Source organism: Aspergillus melleus, assembly GCF_016097325.1.
Source record: "Aspergillus melleus strain CBS 546.65 chromosome Unknown contig5, whole genome shotgun sequence".
Taxonomy (NCBI): Eukaryota; Fungi; Ascomycota; class Eurotiomycetes; order Eurotiales; family Aspergillaceae; genus Aspergillus; species Aspergillus melleus.
The window spans coordinates 637,673-655,111 of record NW_025763374.1 but is presented as its reverse complement, the minus strand read 5'-3'; the positions used below and the strand labels follow the sequence as shown (position 1 = coordinate 655,111).

At 49.2% G+C, this 17,439-nt stretch overlaps 5 protein-coding genes and 1 non-coding gene across 6 annotated transcripts; 2 read left to right on the top strand and 4 right to left on the bottom strand.

Moving 5' to 3' along the window:
• Positions 1-136: 136 nt before the first annotated feature.
• LDX57_008723 lies at positions 137-211 on the bottom strand. Its single transcript has one exon. It is a non-coding gene; the product is annotated as a tRNA-Val (tRNA).
• Positions 212-858: 647 nt separating this feature from the next.
• Positions 859-5,552, top strand: LDX57_008722 (putative ABC multidrug transporter; the record flags this gene model as incomplete). Its single annotated transcript, XM_046090444.1, has 5 exons — positions 859-1,489; positions 1,554-1,612; positions 1,674-4,009; positions 4,075-4,723; positions 4,785-5,552. The coding sequence occupies 5 exons, from the start codon at positions 859-861 to the stop codon at positions 5,550-5,552; spliced, it is 4,443 nt and encodes a 1,480-aa protein (XP_045946419.1).
• A 2,772-nt stretch (positions 5,553-8,324) lies between these two features.
• On the bottom strand, positions 8,325-9,451 carry LDX57_008721 (hydroxymethylglutaryl-CoA lyase; the record flags this gene model as incomplete). The annotated part of the gene is made up of 2 exons (XM_046090443.1): positions 8,325-8,391; positions 8,448-9,451. The coding sequence occupies 2 exons, from the start codon at positions 9,449-9,451 to the stop codon at positions 8,325-8,327; spliced, it is 1,071 nt and encodes a 356-aa protein (XP_045946418.1).
• A 1,948-nt stretch (positions 9,452-11,399) lies between these two features.
• LDX57_008720 (uncharacterized protein) lies at positions 11,400-12,445 on the bottom strand. The gene has a single exon (XM_046090442.1). It carries the CDS (start codon positions 12,396-12,398, stop codon positions 11,463-11,465), a length of 936 nt encoding a protein of 311 aa, XP_045946417.1. The 5' UTR covers positions 12,399-12,445; the 3' UTR covers positions 11,400-11,462.
• A 1,264-nt stretch (positions 12,446-13,709) lies between these two features.
• LDX57_008719 (fungal specific transcription factor domain-containing protein) lies at positions 13,710-15,063 on the top strand (the record flags this gene model as incomplete). Its single annotated transcript, XM_046090441.1, has 4 exons — positions 13,710-13,811; positions 13,862-14,281; positions 14,351-14,592; positions 14,648-15,063. The coding sequence occupies exons 1-4, from the start codon at positions 13,747-13,749 to the stop codon at positions 15,061-15,063; spliced, it is 1,143 nt and encodes a 380-aa protein (XP_045946416.1). The 5' UTR covers positions 13,710-13,746.
• Positions 15,064-15,180: 117 nt separating this feature from the next.
• Positions 15,181-17,099, bottom strand: LDX57_008718 (uncharacterized protein; the record flags this gene model as incomplete). The annotated part of the gene is made up of 2 exons (XM_046090440.1): positions 15,181-16,088; positions 16,152-17,099. 2 exons carry the CDS (start codon positions 17,097-17,099, stop codon positions 15,300-15,302), a joined length of 1,737 nt encoding a protein of 578 aa, XP_045946415.1. The 3' UTR covers positions 15,181-15,299.
• Between the last annotated feature and the right edge of the window lie 340 nt (positions 17,100-17,439).

Genomic DNA, 17,439 nt, shown 5'->3' with positions numbered 1-17,439 from the left:
CTCTCAAACTCAACAGGAAGACCAAAATCAAAGAGTAAAGGATTATGCGCGGTGTTGGTACAAATTGAAAACAATCCAAGCCTTGTTTTTCGTTCAACTTTTCCGGTGGATAAAAGAATAAAAAACAAAAAAACAATGACCAGACTGGGGCTCGATCCCAGGACCTTATCGGTGTTAACGATACGTGATAAACCAACTACACCATCCGGCCGATTGATATTCCGTCTGACAGAATTACGAATCAAGTCTTGCCTAAGGGTGTCCGAGCACAAATCGGGAACCGAACCGTGTAAACTTCTGAAATCAAGCTCTCCCAATTGAGTTCTGAGGACCTCCGGTGATTCGAACGATGCGGGGACCAAATCATAGCTCACCGGAAGGAAGGACCTCCGAACATCCGAGATGTTCTTAGCTCATCCTGAAATATCAATGCCAAGCCTTTCGACCGATGAGTCAGCGGACGAGAACATGATGTTTCCCTTAATAGAAAGGATTGGCGGCTTATATCCGGACTACGGTAATCGAAGATCCTCAAAATCTCAATTTCGGCCCCGGAATCTTCATGAGTCCCGAAGAATGTGAAGGCCTAGAGCGTGACAGCCGTGGTTCCTGCCATATAGCGGAGGTGGCATAGCTAACTAAGCGGAGCATAGGTCAAGAAAATGGAGGTAACATCGCCGATGGCAGAGCCAGCATCCCACAAAAGGAGAAGACTCTGCGGACTGAAGTGTATTAGAGACTGTGGATAAAATGCCCAGAATCGCCCAGTTGCAGAAAATACCCATCAACCCCTGATTACTCTGAGGCAAGCATCATCAGTCGTTGGCAATACCCTGAACCTATCTCACCATAGGCAGAATGTCGGGACATCGGGATGAAGACAACCTCCTCAACCTCAAAGACACAACCGATAGATCTGTTACCTCCTACGATCCTACAATTCGCCGTGCGTCCACCATTAAGATCGAAGCAGATGAAATTGTCAATCTGAAGAGAATCGCATCCCAGCGCTCCCAGAAGTCTAAGCGTCGTTCCAGTGCATACTCACGCATTGTCTCTACCGCAGGAGATGGGGACTCGTTCGGGATCATCAGCGACAATGACCCTGCGATCAATCCACAAGCACCGGAGTTTGACTTAGAGAAATGGCTGAAATGGGTCATTAAAGGCGCTCAAGACCATGGAATTAGCAGTTCGCGTGCTGGTATTGTGTTCAAGAATCTGAACGTGTCTGGGTCCGGGGCTGCGCTGCAGCTACAAGAAACGGTGACCTCCATGTTCAGTATACCGACACAGGTTGGGGAGATGCTTCGACAGAGGAGATCTCCGCCGAAACTGATTCTAAAAGATTTTAACGGACTGCTGGAAAGTGGACAGCTGTTGCTTGTCCTGGGCCGTCCGGGGGCTGGGTGCAGTACGTTCCTCAAATCTCTGTGCGGAGAGGTGTATGGCCTAGAGGTGGACAAAAGGAGCGTTCTGCATTACAACGGTAAGTGTCCCAACACAGATCAGAGGTCAAATGAACGTCGAAATATACTGATTGTGATACCTAGGAGTTCCTCAGTCCCGAATGATGAGGGAATTCAAAGGAGAAGTAGTGTACAATCAAGAAGTACGTGCAAGGCCAGGATACCGATGGAAGGTCAAACTAACTCCTGGATTCCTCCTGGCAGATCGATAAACATTTCCCTCATCTGATGGTCGGACAAACGCTCGAATTTGCAGCTGCTGCACGAATGCCCTCCCAGAGGCTGCAAGGAGCGAGTCGCGAAGAGTCTGCCAAGTACATGACGCAAGTTATCATGGCAGTCCTCGGATTAAGCCATACGTACAACACAAAGGTCGGGAGCGACTTCGTTCGAGGAGTGTCCGGGGGAGAGCGAAAGCGTGTTAGTATTGCTGAAATGGTTCTTGCCAATGCACCGTTGGCTGCCTGGGATAATTCAACTCGAGGCTTGGATTCTGCCACGGCTCTTAAGTTCGTCGAGTCCCTTCGACTATTCGCAGACCTAACGGGATCTGCTCATGCTGTTGCTGTATACCAAGCCAGTCAAGCAATCTATGATACATTCGACAAGGTGACCGTTTTGTACGAGGGACGGCAGATCTTCTTCGGGTCCGCAGCCAAAGCAAAGTCTTTCTTTGAAGAGCAGGGTTGGGAATGTCCCGCACGACAAACCACCGGAGACTTTTTGACTTCCGTCACCAACCCACAGGAGCGGCAGGCACGAGAAGGAATGGAGACCAAGGTACCGCGAACGCCGCAAGAATTCGAGAGCTACTGGCATCAGTCCCGCGAGTATCATCAGCTCCAAGCTGAGATCGCGCAATACGAAAGCTCTCATCCTAATCCCGACGATGAGACCGCTGGAGCTCAGTTTCACGAGCGGAAACGTCAAGCCCAAGCTCAGCATACACGACCAGGTTCTCCATATCTAATCAGCGTGCCCATGCAGATCAAGCTGACTACTAAACGGGCATATCAACGGTTATGGAATGATAAAACGTCCACGATTTCCACAATTGTCAGCAACATCGTCTTGGCTCTGATCGTGGGTTCGGTATTCTACGGATCTCCGGACACAACCGCTGGCTTCACCTCCAAAGGGGCTATGCTCTTCTATGCCGTCCTTCTGAATGCCCTAACGGCTATGTCAGAGATCAACACTCTGTATTCACAGCGTCCCATCATTGAGAAACATGCCTCCTACGCCTTCTATCATCCTGCTGCCGAGGCCGTCGCTGGAGTTGTCAGTGATATCCCTGTGAAATTTGCCCTCGCTGTTGCCTTCAACACAACGATGTATTTCATGTCGAACCTACGACGCGAGGCATCTCAGTTCTTCATTTACTTCCTTCACACTTTCGTTGTGATGTTTGTCATGAGCGCCGTCTTTCGCACTATAGGAGCAGCCACCAAAACCATAGCCCAAGCCATGGGTATCGCGGGAGTGATGATTTTAGCCTTGATCGTCTACACAGGCTATGTGTTACCGGTTCCATCTATGCACCCGTGGTTTGAGTGGATTCACTGGATCAATCCCGTGTATTACGCCTTTGAGGTCTTGATTGCGAATGAATTCCATGGCCGCGACTTTCCTTGCGCCCAGATCGTGCCGCCAAACGCCAACCAATCCAGCCAATCTTTCACTTGCTCATCGTCGGGATCCGAAGCCGGCTCGCTCACTGTTAGTGGCGATAGTTATATCCTGGCTAATTATAGTTATAGTTATAACCACGTATGGCGCAACTTTGGAATCCTGATTGCGTTTCTCGTTGCGTTCATGGCCATTTTCTTCGTGGCATCCGAGCTGAATTCCTCCACTGCAAGCACGGCAGAAGCGCTAGTTTTTCGCCGCGGCCACGAGCCTGCTGCCCTGCGAAAAAGGCCTGGAAAAAGTGCAAAAGACGAGGAGACCTCAATAGTGCTGGAGCCTGTCAAGTCTACCACAGAGGAACCCGATACACGGGTCACCATACCACCGCAGACGGACATATTCACCTGGCGTGATGTATGCTATGACATTGAAATCAAAGGCGAGCCACGGCGACTACTCGATCACGTCTCGGGGTGGGTGAAGCCCGGCACCTTGACCGCTCTAATGGGAGTTAGTGGTGCTGGAAAAACAACACTGCTGGACGTGCTGGCTCAAAGGACCTCTATGGGTGTCATTACCGGTGATATGTTTGTGAACGGGCGGACTCCAGACGCCAGCTTTCAAAGAAAGACCGGATATGTCCAACAGCAAGATTTACATCTGGATACCGCAACGGTCCGTGAGTCTCTCCGGTTCAGCGCCCTACTAAGACAGCCAGCATCTGTATCGACCAAGGAAAAGTACGATTACGTTGAGGAAGTGATCGCTATGTTGAATATGGAGGAGTTTGCGGAGGCAGTCGTCGGCGTTCCCGGTCAGGGGTTGAATGTTGAGCAACGGAAGCTGTTGACAATTGGCGTTGAGCTGGCTGCGAAACCAAAATTGCTTCTTTTCTTGGATGAGCCCACAAGGTGAGTGCCTATTGCATTCCGGAACATAGCCGAAAGAATACCTAAACAGAACTAACAGCCGTCAGTGGCCTTGATTCACAGAGTTCCTGGGCTATATGCTCCTTTCTCCGCAAGCTTGCACATAGTGGGCAGGCAGTCCTTTGCACTATTCACCAACCGAGTGCAATGCTGTTTCAACAGTTCGATCAGTTGCTGTTTCTTGTCAAAGGGGGAAAGACCGTGTATTTTGGACCGATCGGACCACAGTCTCGGACACTACTCGATTACTTCCAGTCAAACGGCGCCCGCAACTGTGCAGATGACGAGAACCCAGCAGAGTACATGATCGAAGTGGTCAATCAAGGTGCTAATTCCCAAGGTCAAAACTGGTTCGATGTTTGGAATCAGAGCAGCGAGAGCCGGGACATCCAAGCGGAGATCGATCGGATCCACACAGAGCAGGCGGCGAAACCACAGGAGAGCACGGATGACCCTATCGCGCAGTCTGAATTCGCAGCGCCGTTGTGGATGCAGCTCTATGTTGTAACCGGCCGGACGTTTCAACAGTACTGGCGAATGCCTGGGTACATCATTTCCAAATGGGGCTTGGCTATCATGGCCGGACTGTTTATTGGATTCTCATTCTACGATGCCAAGCAGTCATTGCAGGGCATGCAGGTTTTGATCTTCTCATTGTTTATGATTTGCTCTATTTTTGCGTCGGTCGTTCAGCAGGTTGGTCCTACTCAATCCCTTTCTATATCCTTCGAGTTGCACTCTAACACAACGATTCTAGGTGATGCCCATATTTGTAACCCAGCGTGCTCTCTACGAGGTGCGCGAACGACCAAGCAAAGCGTATTCATGGAAAGCATTCCTAATCGCCAACATCATTGTCGAGATTCCATACCAAATCCTGAGTGGTATCCTCACTTTCGCTTGCTACTATTATGCCGTCGTAGGAGACGGCCAGACATCTGACCGACAAGTCTTGGTGTTCCTGTTCTGTATCCAATATTACATCTACGCAAGTACATTCGCGCACATGATCATCGCGGCCATCGAGGATGCCGTCACGGGCAGTGCAATTGTCGTTTTGCTCTTTTCCATGTCCTTGACCTTCTGTGGTGTCATGCAAGCGCCCTCGGCACTTCCCGGGTTCTGGATATTCATGTACCGCGTCTCGCCGTTTACTTACTGGATAGGCGGCATGGCTGGGACACAATTGCATGGAAGAAAGGTGGTATGCTCCACTGAGGAGCTCGCCATATTCGACCCACCTTCTGGTCAAACTTGCCAGCAGTATTTGGGTGGTATGCTTGAAGCTGCTGGGGGTCAGTTGATGAATCCGGATGCGACTAAGGAGTGCAATTATTGCTCGTTGAGTGTTGCGGACGAGTACATGGCTACTGTAGGGATTTACTGGACTGACAGATGGCGCAACTTTGGGTTGCTTTGGGTGTTTGTTGTGTTTAATATTTTCATGGCTACGGTGCTGTATTATTTGTTTCGGATCCGTCGATGGAGTCCGGGCATGCTTGTGGAGAGGTTTACAAAGAAGTGAGCTAGAAGGTAATCCCCCCGTCGTTCAACCACCATGCTTGTCAGCCTTCGCTTTTTGTTTGATCTATTCTGTTTCGCTCGTTCACTGTGACCTCGTCTATTGTTCTAGTGAGGCGTTTCGTTCTCATGCCTAATTCTACATAGCACATTTGAAGATAGATATTCTCCTATTGGCTCATTGAGGAATCACACAGTAAGCTTCCTATTTGCGACTGGAACCCCCCTAGAGCTGTTACTGAACACTGAAACTAAAACAGTAACCTTCTCCGATTTGGTTGACAATCTCCGTCAAACTTACAGAGAATAATGGAGAGTACCCTGGCTTTCTAGTTCGAGCTTTGTCTTCTCGAGATATAAATATGAAGCTATATCGGCGACGGCCTGCTGCGTTTCATATGGCCTTTTTGCTTCAGCAGTACCCTTCCTGCGATATTCGACAAACCCGGTCTCCTCGGCAAGCTTTGATTGTCTAAAATCACTACTGCTCTGCTCTACGAATCACTGTGGTATGCAATAGTAGCCAAACCTCCAAATGCCACCCCCTCTCTCGCCCCAACAAGTCTTCAGAGATCACCGATACGTTAGCTTTGTCAGACTAGCTATCCTCTCCGGCAACGACAATGGAAACCACTATTCCATATTTCTCGTCCACCCAGGAAACCGATCTTCAACGCGATGCCACGTAGCGTCCATGATAGGACGCCATCCCGCAGTCCTCGAGTGGACCGACAACCCCTACATATTAGCCCGCTCGGCAATCCTCTACTGGGATATACCGGTCCGGCGGTCGTTCACTGTCTCCGATGTAGCTCATATGGTCTATGATAATGGCAGACATCGATATCGGATGGATAGGGCGAGAGGGTGTCGTTGGTGGGCGTATGTTATCCTTTGTGATATGGCTCATAGAGGGTGGATTCGGAGTCGGGATCCGGGTGATATGTATCGGTATTTTATCAAGTTTTATGATAGAAATGGGAGAAGAATGCACTCTCTTCCTATGGTGAGGGGGCAGTTTTATTGAGTGAAGGGGTGCTTGAACTTTTTGCATTGCTTCGGGGACGTTTGCTGTTCTCCTTGGAATTACCTTCGGTTGCTTCATGACTGCCTTTTCTACATCACGTTAACTCGGGTATTTGTGTACTATGGTGTCACAATTCCTATTGGCGTTGAAAAATGATTCCTGCAACTATGAGCAACCGTGAGATGTCATTGACGGCATACCGGAGATTCTTCGGATTTGTTTCGGATCAACACACATACCCGGACATCTAGATGAGAGTCCTGGCCTGCATCACTAGGATTCCTATCAATGGGTGCAAATTTATCTGACTTTTTTCATTTTTCATTTCCACAAAGCCGACATTTGAGACTGTGTGCTTCAGCTACTTATGGCAGAGAATGAGTGTTGGACACAAGCCTCCACCTTTGCCTATGCTTGCCAGGTGATGAACTTGCTCAGAGTGAATATCTTACATGCCAAACTTTCTCCTATAACCAGCGCTTCTCTACCCTGAATGAGATGAATTATTCATAGAGGAAATTGTTTCCAGTAATAATCTTCGCTATACTAGCTCTCGCTGTAAGCACTCTGCGGAGTTGCACCATCTAAGATATACGTAGCGACCAGCCTTTCTGTTTCCGTATTCTATGAATATTTAAACTGCCCACTCTTCCCTCACCAGGTGACTTGAAAGCGGCTGGTAACACCTTAATTTGCTTTCTATTCACTGAGCTTTTATAGATGGCTATGGATATTGACTCTACATACAATCGCCAGCCATCTGAGGTGGCGATGATATGCGGCGTCAGCCACCCATTCAACCCATCAGATCATAACAGTACCACAATTTACATAAGCATTATTATTGGAAACACTGTATTTATCTCCGACCATTGGAATGCAGTGAGTATTACGAGTGTTAGATGTTCAGAGAAGTTTACATTTTCAACTCGAGGGAGTTAAGTTCTATACAACGGGGGGAAACAATTAGATCTGCTTTGATTGATAATTCATTCTGTATAGGGAATTACGTCAAACATGCATAAGTCCAACAACTGGAAGAGGGATTTAGAGCGTTATACGTCAGTACTCCGGATTCACCTGACCATTAGACACGTGGTGTTAGGAAGCCCCAACTATACTTTGTCCTGCGATGGAGGAGGAATACCTCCACACTCATCCACGTTGTCTTTTGGTTGACAGGTACCTTTCGTTGGGGAAGCAACCGTACATACGTTTGTTGTGACATCAGCCTCATTGATGTTGGTATTCTGCTGTCCAGTCCCAGCCTGGACGCACTCCTGTCCAACCATCTTCTTCTTTATGCGAAACGGGCCTGGAACTGGCCGATCCAAGATATCCAGAACTCTGTCAATTGCTGTGGGCATGTTAGCGCCAGTATCTGCGACTATAGATACAATGTGGTAAGACCCAAGTTTGGTTGCGGTCACCGGTCGAGCAGATAGCATAGACATCCTTGCGAACCCCAATCCCCATTCTCGAATAACATACTTTGCGATAGTAGCCAAACAAGAACCAAACTTGTTTTGACGGAGGGAAACCTGAATGTCCGCTGGGGCAACGCGAATATCACAAGCGAAAGCGAGACCAATACCCCCTGCGCAAACGTGTCCGTTTAAACATGCCAAGGTCAATTGAGGAGCCTCGTCAATTGCTTTGAGCAGATCAGTCAGTAACCGGTATTGCGCCTCTCTAGCTGACTTGTCCATCCATTTATGCAAGCTCACCCCCATGCAAAAAAGGTTCCCTCTACCGGTGAGAATGAGGCGCGAGATCTTCGGATCGTGCCGTGCGTCTCGAATTGCCGACGTTAGCTCTAGCATCATTTGACTGGTTAGCGCATTTCCATTCGTGGGCCGGTTGAGAACAAACTTTAGATTTTCCCCGGATCGAAATGTCAACAGGCCTGGAGCCTCTTTGACCTTTGTCCACTGTACACGGGGCTTTTGATTGCTCATGAGGGCTGTACCTGTGCGACTGGAGTTGGGTCGGGAGAGCTCTTTGGATATCCAGTCTCCCGTCCCTACCAATTTCGGCAAGTCAATGCCCGTCATGATGCCCGAGTTATGAAACATATAAACCAAGTCCTCGGTGGCGACATTCCCTTTAGCGCCCGGAGCGAAAGGACATCCGCCCAGGCCGGCAACACTGCTATCAAAAACACGGACGCCAGAGCGGTAAGCCTCCCAGACGTTCGCGACAGCCATACCATAGGTATCGTGGAAGTGTCCGGCCAGGACGTTCAGCGCGATTCCGTTCTCTTTCAAGTATTTGATCAACCCGTGAACCTTCCAGGGCGTTCCGACTCCAAGAGTATCTCCTAGGCTAACTTCGTAGCATCCTGCCTCGATTAGAGATTTCACACAGCGAAGAACAGACGACTGAGGCGTGGGTCCATCGTAAGGGTCTGAGAAGATACAAGACACATACCCGCGCACCGCAACCCCAGTCTTGGCAGCTTTCTTAGCGACCGCCCTGGCTTTTTCAAGCCCTTCCTCAACAGAACATTTGATATTTGCTTTGCTGAATCCTTCTGTTGCGCTGACAAACACTGCCACCTCTTTCACTTTGTTTTTGAAGGCATTATCGAGACCTTTCTCGTTTGGAACCAGTACTGGCAGTCGAATGTTAGGATCCTTTAACCAGTCCTGGATCTTGCCGTCGCTAACCACCTCCTGTGCATCTGCCAGTTGGGGGACGGCTCGAGGAGACACAAAAGATGTTAACTCGATTGTCTGGAGGCCGCATTTCTGCAGTCTATGGATTAGCTCGAGCTTCGTCTTTGTCTTGATGGTCTCTTTGATGTTTTGAAGACCGTCACGTGGCCCAACTTCGACGATTCGGACAGAAGAAGATTGGCTAGACATCTTGGTCATGATAGTATATTCAAATCAGTAATATCGGTGATTTCTAAGGCTTAAGCAGTATTGATAGAAGTAGCTAAGAATCTTTCGTAGGGGCCGCTGCACTCTCTATATACTTGCCAGAATTTCCGACTTCTTCCGACTACTCGTGTTATTCCGACTATCTGGTGCGAATGCTGATTTTTGATCCGTCCCAAGAACAAACAATTCCGGTGAATGTCGCATATGGAAAGGCTATAAAATCCAGAAGTGGTAGGTTCATGTAAGGTTCTTGGCGCTTTGTTCAAGCTTGACAAGAAACATTCCTCAAGAAAGGATGTATCCGGCAGCCTTAGGCATACCTGCGGCTACTCACACCAAGGCAGCGCTAATAAACTCATTCTTGTTGTTAGATCGCCTTTACTCCTTACCGGAACTAATACAGAAGAGCATGGTGTTTATACGCAGCGGACGAGAAGACAATACCATATAACCTCAATAAGTCAGATAATAACACTTGAGCGAGACAGACAAAGAAAACCTACAATAAACCGGTATTCATAGTGGTAATCCAATTCAATACTAGAGGACGCTCTGTGGCCTTTGGCCAGTAGTACAGTGGATGGTAACAGGATCATAAGATGCCGATAAACGATTGAGAAAACACAATGATACTGCTTGAGTCTGAGGCCTTGCGAAAGGCGCGTCTATTGAATCATACCTTCATGACTCAGCTCGGATGTGGATATTGTTCCATTCCCCTTGTAGCCATGTTCCATTTTCTTGGCCATTTACACTGTGTATTTGTGGGCTGAATGCGCTATCCTACTTCGCAAAAGACCGGCCGTCCTTTCTCAACTTGTAGGTAGCGCTTAGGGGGCCAGGTCAAATCTAGCAACGCATATTGAAACTAGCTAAGATCTACACACCTAAAGCAGGGTTTACCTAGCCAATCTCCTAACAAGAATGATTTGAGCACATTGGCTCAGTGTCGTATCGACTGTTACACAGAGGGATGATGTCGTGATTAGTCACTCAGAGAACTTGGTTCAATGCAGTGCCCCGCACGTACGTCGGTCTGACTATATACATAGAACTGACATTTCGATCATTGCTTCATTCAGTTCATCAAGTCTATCCAAGCCCGTCAATCTACACAGTCAATAACAGTCGAGACCAATATTCCAAACCCTCCCCAAAATGGCTTCTCGGGGTCTCTTAAAAAGACTGGAGACTATCCAACGTGTTCAAAGAACAATGGCTGTTGGATATCCAATCATGGGTGCATGGTGCGTTAAGAGTCTAAGAAGCAAAATAACATCAAGTCGTTAACATAAAGCTCGGATTGATGCTCAAATACTCTCCTACCATCTAGGTAATGCGTGGTTTGGGCTGGGTCCCGGGAGGCGGTTATTCGCTCATTGGCTATGGCTGGGTTTCGTCGGTAATGCGGCTTTTGCATTGAGTTCCTTCTATTGTGTGCGCTTACTGGGATGTTATGATCTCGGTTGGAGATGGGAGAAGCGAATGAATAACTAGTATTTGGTGTCAACAGATGCTGTCTCGAATCGTGAGAAACAAAACCGTCAGGGACTTGACCAACTACTTCACTCAGGATTAGTACTTGGAATATCATAAAATAGTGCTTCACGGAACGCCACTTAAAATAGATCTTGACTGGGAAAATTATTTCCTGATCGAATATTGGCTGATCATTCTGTTCGGCGAATGACGCTTTACTACTACTAATTCCTTTCTAATTTCAAGGACCTATTTTGGAGAGGACAACGCTGTGGTATTCCTTTCTCATCAGAAAGAGAGGAGTAGTGAAGCTAGTAGTACCGGAAGGTTCTTAGCTTTCGATATACAAAAAGGTCAGCAGTAGAAATCCTAAAGGTTACTTATGTTAATGATACAATAGGGCCTACTCGTTTCTCAATATGACCCTCTGCTCGTAGATATTATCTAATTTTGATATATACTCCATTGTCTGCCCAGGAACCTCCACGAACAGTGTAATTAGTCTATTCCATTGCATAATCATCTATTCTTCAACATATGCCACCCCAGTGATAGCACCTCCAACATCAGACAAGACGGTACTTTTGCACGACCCGTCCAAGTTAGCACTGTATAAAGAACCGCCCAGATCCGCGAAGAACATGCGGCCCATCTTCAAGTCCAAAGCAATCCCGATCCCTTCATGGAGCTTACGCACCAAAATCTTCGGCTCCGGCTTCTTGCCAGGGAGGTCTGCAAGGACCAGCGAGTTGACCGTATTGCCCCGAGGCGGATCCCCTCTATCCGTCCAGTACAGCGTGCCCGAAGCGTGGTCCAACTCCAGGTCAATTGGCTCCGGGAGACCATCCAGAAGACACTCAACATCTGTCCTCTTATCTGCTGACTGTCCCTGTCCAATCTCGAGACCCATCTGATATATCCGGCCTTGATTCCCCTTCGACGGTCCTTTCTGTGTCCAATAGATCTGCCGGGACTCCTCGTCAACCGCGATTCCCACGCACCAGTCATAAACAGCCGGCCTAGACGAGTCGTCACTCGAAGTGGCTCGATAAAGCACCTCAATATCACTTCCATCCATGTTCGCCCGCATGACCCGTTTGCCTTCGCGATCAGACCAGTACAGCTTCTGAGACTGTGGGGCAATGGTCAACTGCTTCGGGGTGTGCGTGTATCCCTTGGGGATGATAGTCACAATATTGTTTCCGGACAGATCACAGCGTTGAATAGATCCGTCGTCGGCAGACGGAATTCCCATGTTTGTCCAGTAAATGTGCTGGCGGTCCGTGTCGATGGCGATTCCGTCCGGCATGGTGTTGATTTGGGTGATCACCTCCCGGAGATCGGACCCGTCCGGCTTGCAGGTTAGGAGACGTCCATTGGTCTCTGGGGTTGAGATACCGACGTCGAGAAAGTAGAGTCGCCCTGGGGGCTTTGTGGAGATGTCAGGTCGAGGAGCCATCGTATGGTGAATGAGTTTATGGAATTATCTCGGAAGAATATATATAGTACCGATGTAGGACAGCGGATGGAAGTAAGTTTTGAACAAGCATTTGGGATCTGGTAGTACAGAATCAGCTTTTAAGAGACATTTCTAACAGCGAGAGTAGATCATTCGGCACTTTTGAGCCGAGTGTTCCAAGTTTCTTGAAAGTGGAACTGTTCCTTGATTGACTGCTACTTCGTAGAGATATGAAGGTCCTCGGAAGGCCCGATTTGGAGCGGAAGCGGAATGACATAATCACACGGATGCTCCATCCGCTCCGGGCGAAAATTCGGAATTTCACCCTTCAGTTTCCCGTCCTTCCGTGATTCCGCGCAAAATGATGTTTTCATTCCACACCGGCCGGTCTTCCACACAAGACCAGGCGTCCAGAGAACCGAGGCCGAAAAGAGCCAAGGTCAGGATCGCTTGTAACGTATGCAAGGCCAGGAAAACGAAATGCGACGGGGCTATACCCAGTAAGAGGAACAACACCCCTGTCGCGTGGTGGGGAATAGTTTATGCTCACCTTGCATTAGTCTGCGGACCCTGCTCCAGAAGAAAACGGACCTCTCATACTACCGATTGTATATACCGGGAGACTGATAGTGGTGACCACTCAAGAGACGCGAGTGAGGGTCTAACAGGTTATCCCACACAAACAGGCGATGACGATGGGGCGAGCTCTTACAGTGCATTCGCTCCGACCGGTGGTCTATTTGGCGCATCCAGTGGTGCGCATATTATTCAGAATGTCGGGAATGAGACTGGCCTACCAAGGACCCCTGCAGACGAAAGAATAAACCGAAATCAAGTCCTGCCGAAAGCGCTCAAACGCCTGCCGAAGTTGCAGAAACAGACCCGAAAAGACCCACCTGACCTGCAGTTTGCAATACCTCCAAGGAAACAGGCGGACCACCTTCTGTCGCTCTATTGGGACTATGTCGACAGCGTGTACCCTTGGTTGGAAAGGCCTTTGATAGAAAGCTCATACGAGACTCTGTGGGTCAAGGATGGTGAACTGACAATGAATGAGACAGTCCTGCATTGCCTTCTGAATCTCATGTTTGCTACATCCTGTGTCGCGTCTCAGGGCGATCCTCCTCTCGCGCGCTATCAATCCTCGGTTGTATTCTTTGAGAGGGCACAGGCGTTGATGACATACGCACTGATAGACCTTTACAATTTTGAAATCATTCAGGTTCTCTTGTTAACAGCAGTATACCTCCAACATGAGAAAGAGCCCCAGAAATGCTTCCGGATTATTGGAACAGCGATCCATGTTGCTCAGGAGCTTGGGCTACATATCCCGGAGACAACCGAGGCAATGGATAACCCAAAGGAGCGGGATCTTGCGCGTCAGGTCTGGAACGGATGTGTTGTTATGGATAGGTAAGACGTAAGATCTGGTAAGTAGAGTGTTCAACTGAGACCCTTCCTAGAATCTGCGCCATGACGTTCGGCTGCCCCCTCAAAGTCCCTCAATCTGTCGCAGAACAAGGACTGAATTCTTTGGTACTCACGTCCATGGAGCTCTCGGGCGAAAGTGTGACCACAAGTCTGCCCTCAAAATACAACTTTTATATCTCATTTTGCCGATTACATCACATTATTTCTGAAGTCCTGGAGACCTTTTATGTCTCTGGTGATAGCAGAAGCGAACACCAAACCCGAAGAGATCTCCAGGGTTCGGGGGGAAGCTTCTCGCTTCTTTTTGACAAATTCGCAAGCCTGTTTCGCATCGACTCGGCACTGAATGACTGGGCCCGTAGTCTGCATCCGTTCTTTCAACTGCCGTCGGAGCTCCAAGACCCCACGCCAACGAAACACATCACACGTGAAGCAAACATCTTACGCGCTCGGTCCGTAGTCACACTTCGTCTACCATCACAGAAAGCAGCAGATACTGACAAACTCTTTCCATGGCAAAGGTATCTTTCAGTCCGACTCCTCCTTTTCAGACTCTTGCTTTTACAAATTCATCAGCAAAGGACCGATAATGCCCCAGGAAACAGCATATATGCGGACGACAACCAGATCATGCCTCACGTAGTTTTTCAGTGCCAAGTAAACTGCACAAAAGCGGCAATTGACATGATCGAATTTATCGTCCGGAACTCTCCAGAGCAGAAGCAAGCGTACATTCTACCATCCAATTGGTATACTGTCTCATGTGAGTCTCCCATCATCTAAAGCAGGTCAGCTTCGTGGTGCTAAATGTACGGAAGATGTATACATGGCAGTAACGAATCTGCTCGCAGCCCAATCGTCCCCACAGCTCGTCGAGTGCTTCTCCGCTGAGCGCTTGCAGGAAATTCTGCAACAGGCTCGAGGGATCCTCGAAGATTACGAGAAACATGAGACGCTCGCTTCTAGATGTAGTTCTGTTCTTAAACTGGTCGAGCAGAATATCGGCAGGCGCGAGTCGGTAGCAGGTCTCGCTTCTTCTGAAGGATCACAAGTTGCCAGAGGGAATGATAATACATATTTGCGCCATGTTGTATCTGGAGCTCAGGAGCATCAGGCTACCATAGTGGATCCTTTGGCCATGGTTGAGAACTATACCTTCGATTGGAATGAGTGGCCTATGTTCTTTGCACAGCTAGATGGTGATAGCGCCCCTGCTGAGGGTTGGGTGATCTAGACATTCTCTTAGTGAATCAAGTCACGAAAGTAGGTTAATATTAGGCCTGTTTAAAATCGAACAGGATCCTCGATAATTAAGCAAGATATTTTGTACATACATGAAACTCTAAATCTATAAACTAGCCCGGATTATCATACAAGAGATTTGAAACAAACACGATGCAAATCCCGTCCATTGTCTCGGAAATAATTTCCCTGCGTTGACGTCATCCGTCAAATCACTCATCAACCAGTTCAGAGCCACTCAATGCTTTGGTCATGGAAGCAATTAGGAACGGAAGGTGTCAACCAGCGAGGAGTGACATTGGCATCACTCAGCTGAACCACAGGCTTCAAAATATCCATGCGACCCCACGGCCCCTCCTGGAAGGTGGTAAGGAGCGATTCAGGACCAGATTCAAAGTACTGAGGGAAGACACTCTTCCAACCATCCATGACAACGAGCAAGATCTCCGTCACAAACTGCGAGGGCCCAATGTGACCCCATTTGAACAACTGCTTGCTCCGCTCCACCACTTCAGGCGAGTACAGCCCGATCTCCGGCTCAAGGTTGATCGTATCTGCCTTCACCAGCGAGCTCGTCACTCGGTACGAGCCGCCGTGTCGGGCCCGATCCCGCAGTGCCATCAGCGCTCCTAGCGCGCCTACCAGACCGGTGGTCATATCGGAGATGGGCAGCGGCGGGAGCACGCTGGTCCCGTCTGTAAATCCGAGCGAGCGGCCCATCACGTACGATGAACCGGATGCTGCGTCGCCGATCTGCTGCCACCCGGGTCGCTCATGGTACGGGCCGTCGGGGCCGTAGCAGTTCTCCTCGACGTAGACGATGCCCTTGCCGCGGTTTCCGGCCATTTCGAGGAGATCGTTGACACCGAAGCCCTTTCGCGCGATGGCGTTGGGGCGGAATCCTTGGACAAAGACATCAGCTTCCTTGATGAGTTCACGTAAGCGCGTCTTGTCTTCCTCCTTGGTAAGATCGATATCGATTGTGCGCTTTCCGGCATTCAAAGTAAGTTGCAGGACCTGGGATTTAGGTTAGCATACCCCGTATCTCTAGACGGGACCTGGGCAGTATAATGGACTTACGTTCAGATCAACCAACCGACTGCAGTTGACACGAATGACATCCGCACCAAGCGCAGCAAGGGTGCTACCGATAACAGGACCAGCAATGATCCGGACCAGCTCCACCACCTTGATACCTGCCAGTGGACGCTTATCATCGGCAATCTTGGCATGAGGAACAGGAGGAGTTGGGATAGCATGTGACTGACGCGAGTAACCGACCAGCGGGTGCTCTGCAAGTCTCTTTCCCATCATAGTATCCGACCACCCCTGTGGCGTAAAGCAGATACTACCACAGAAGCCGTTCTTGACGTTCAGGATCTCCAGCTCATCTGCCGTCCATTGCTCGACATGCTTGCTGATATACTCGTACGCTTCATCCGAGGTCTTGGCTGGATATTCGGGGTCCATTCCCAGAGCGCGCAGGACGGGTGCCGCGTCCAAGGAACCGTGGATCTGATACCAAACGCCGGGTGTTTTGGTTTTGTAGATGGCAGTTGATCGTTGTCGGAGGGGTGTTGCCTGCCAGCCTTTCTCGAAGTCACGGTCGAAGAGGCTAGGGAGCTTCCGCGACCGGACCAGTTCGGACATATCCTTTCCCTCGACGGACGCCGCAAAGATCGTTCCTAGCCAGATGGCCGCATGGTCGGTGTTCACGTTGACTTTCTGAGCATTGGCTGCAGTACCATCGCGGTCTTCGACAATCTCGTGCGCGACGACACCACACATGGCATGCAGGGCAGAGGCAACGAGAGGCGCCTTGAATGGACCGGGGATAACAGGCAGTTCGCTGCCAGTGAAGTTCACAGTTTTCCATAGTTCTGCATCTTGGGCGAACCCAGGCGTCTGTTTGGCGATGTACTCGAAAATGCGACTAGCATCCTGAGGTGCGGGGAGGAAGTCCTTATCCACAAAGGTTCCGGGGCCGTATATCTCCGTACTTGACGTTGTCGCGTGAGAATAAGTCATTGCTAAGGGTGGCAATCGTAGTGAAAACAATGAGTTTCTTCAAAGAGCAAACAAGATACTATGGAATATCGCTTCGGCAGAGAGCAATCTATATAGCCAAGGACACGGCTACCTTTAACTACTATACCCCCACACGGCAGTGGCCTCATCAAACCGTTGAACATCCGGTGGCACATATACAAATTCTTATTCCGATGTTTCAGATGTGGCAACCCGAAGTTCGGAGCCCCCGGATGTCGGCAAACCGATACTTCGGAATGCACTCCGTTGGCCTGGAATGGGCAACTTGCCCCTGACTTATACGGTTAAAACCGAGCGAATGCCGGGGAAATTCCGGATG

Excerpts from the sequence above, each read along its gene's own strand:
- LDX57_008720 (XM_046090442.1), bottom strand. The coding sequence starts at position 12,398 with ATGGCTCCTCGACCTGACATCTCCACAAAGCCCCCAGGGCGACTCTAC.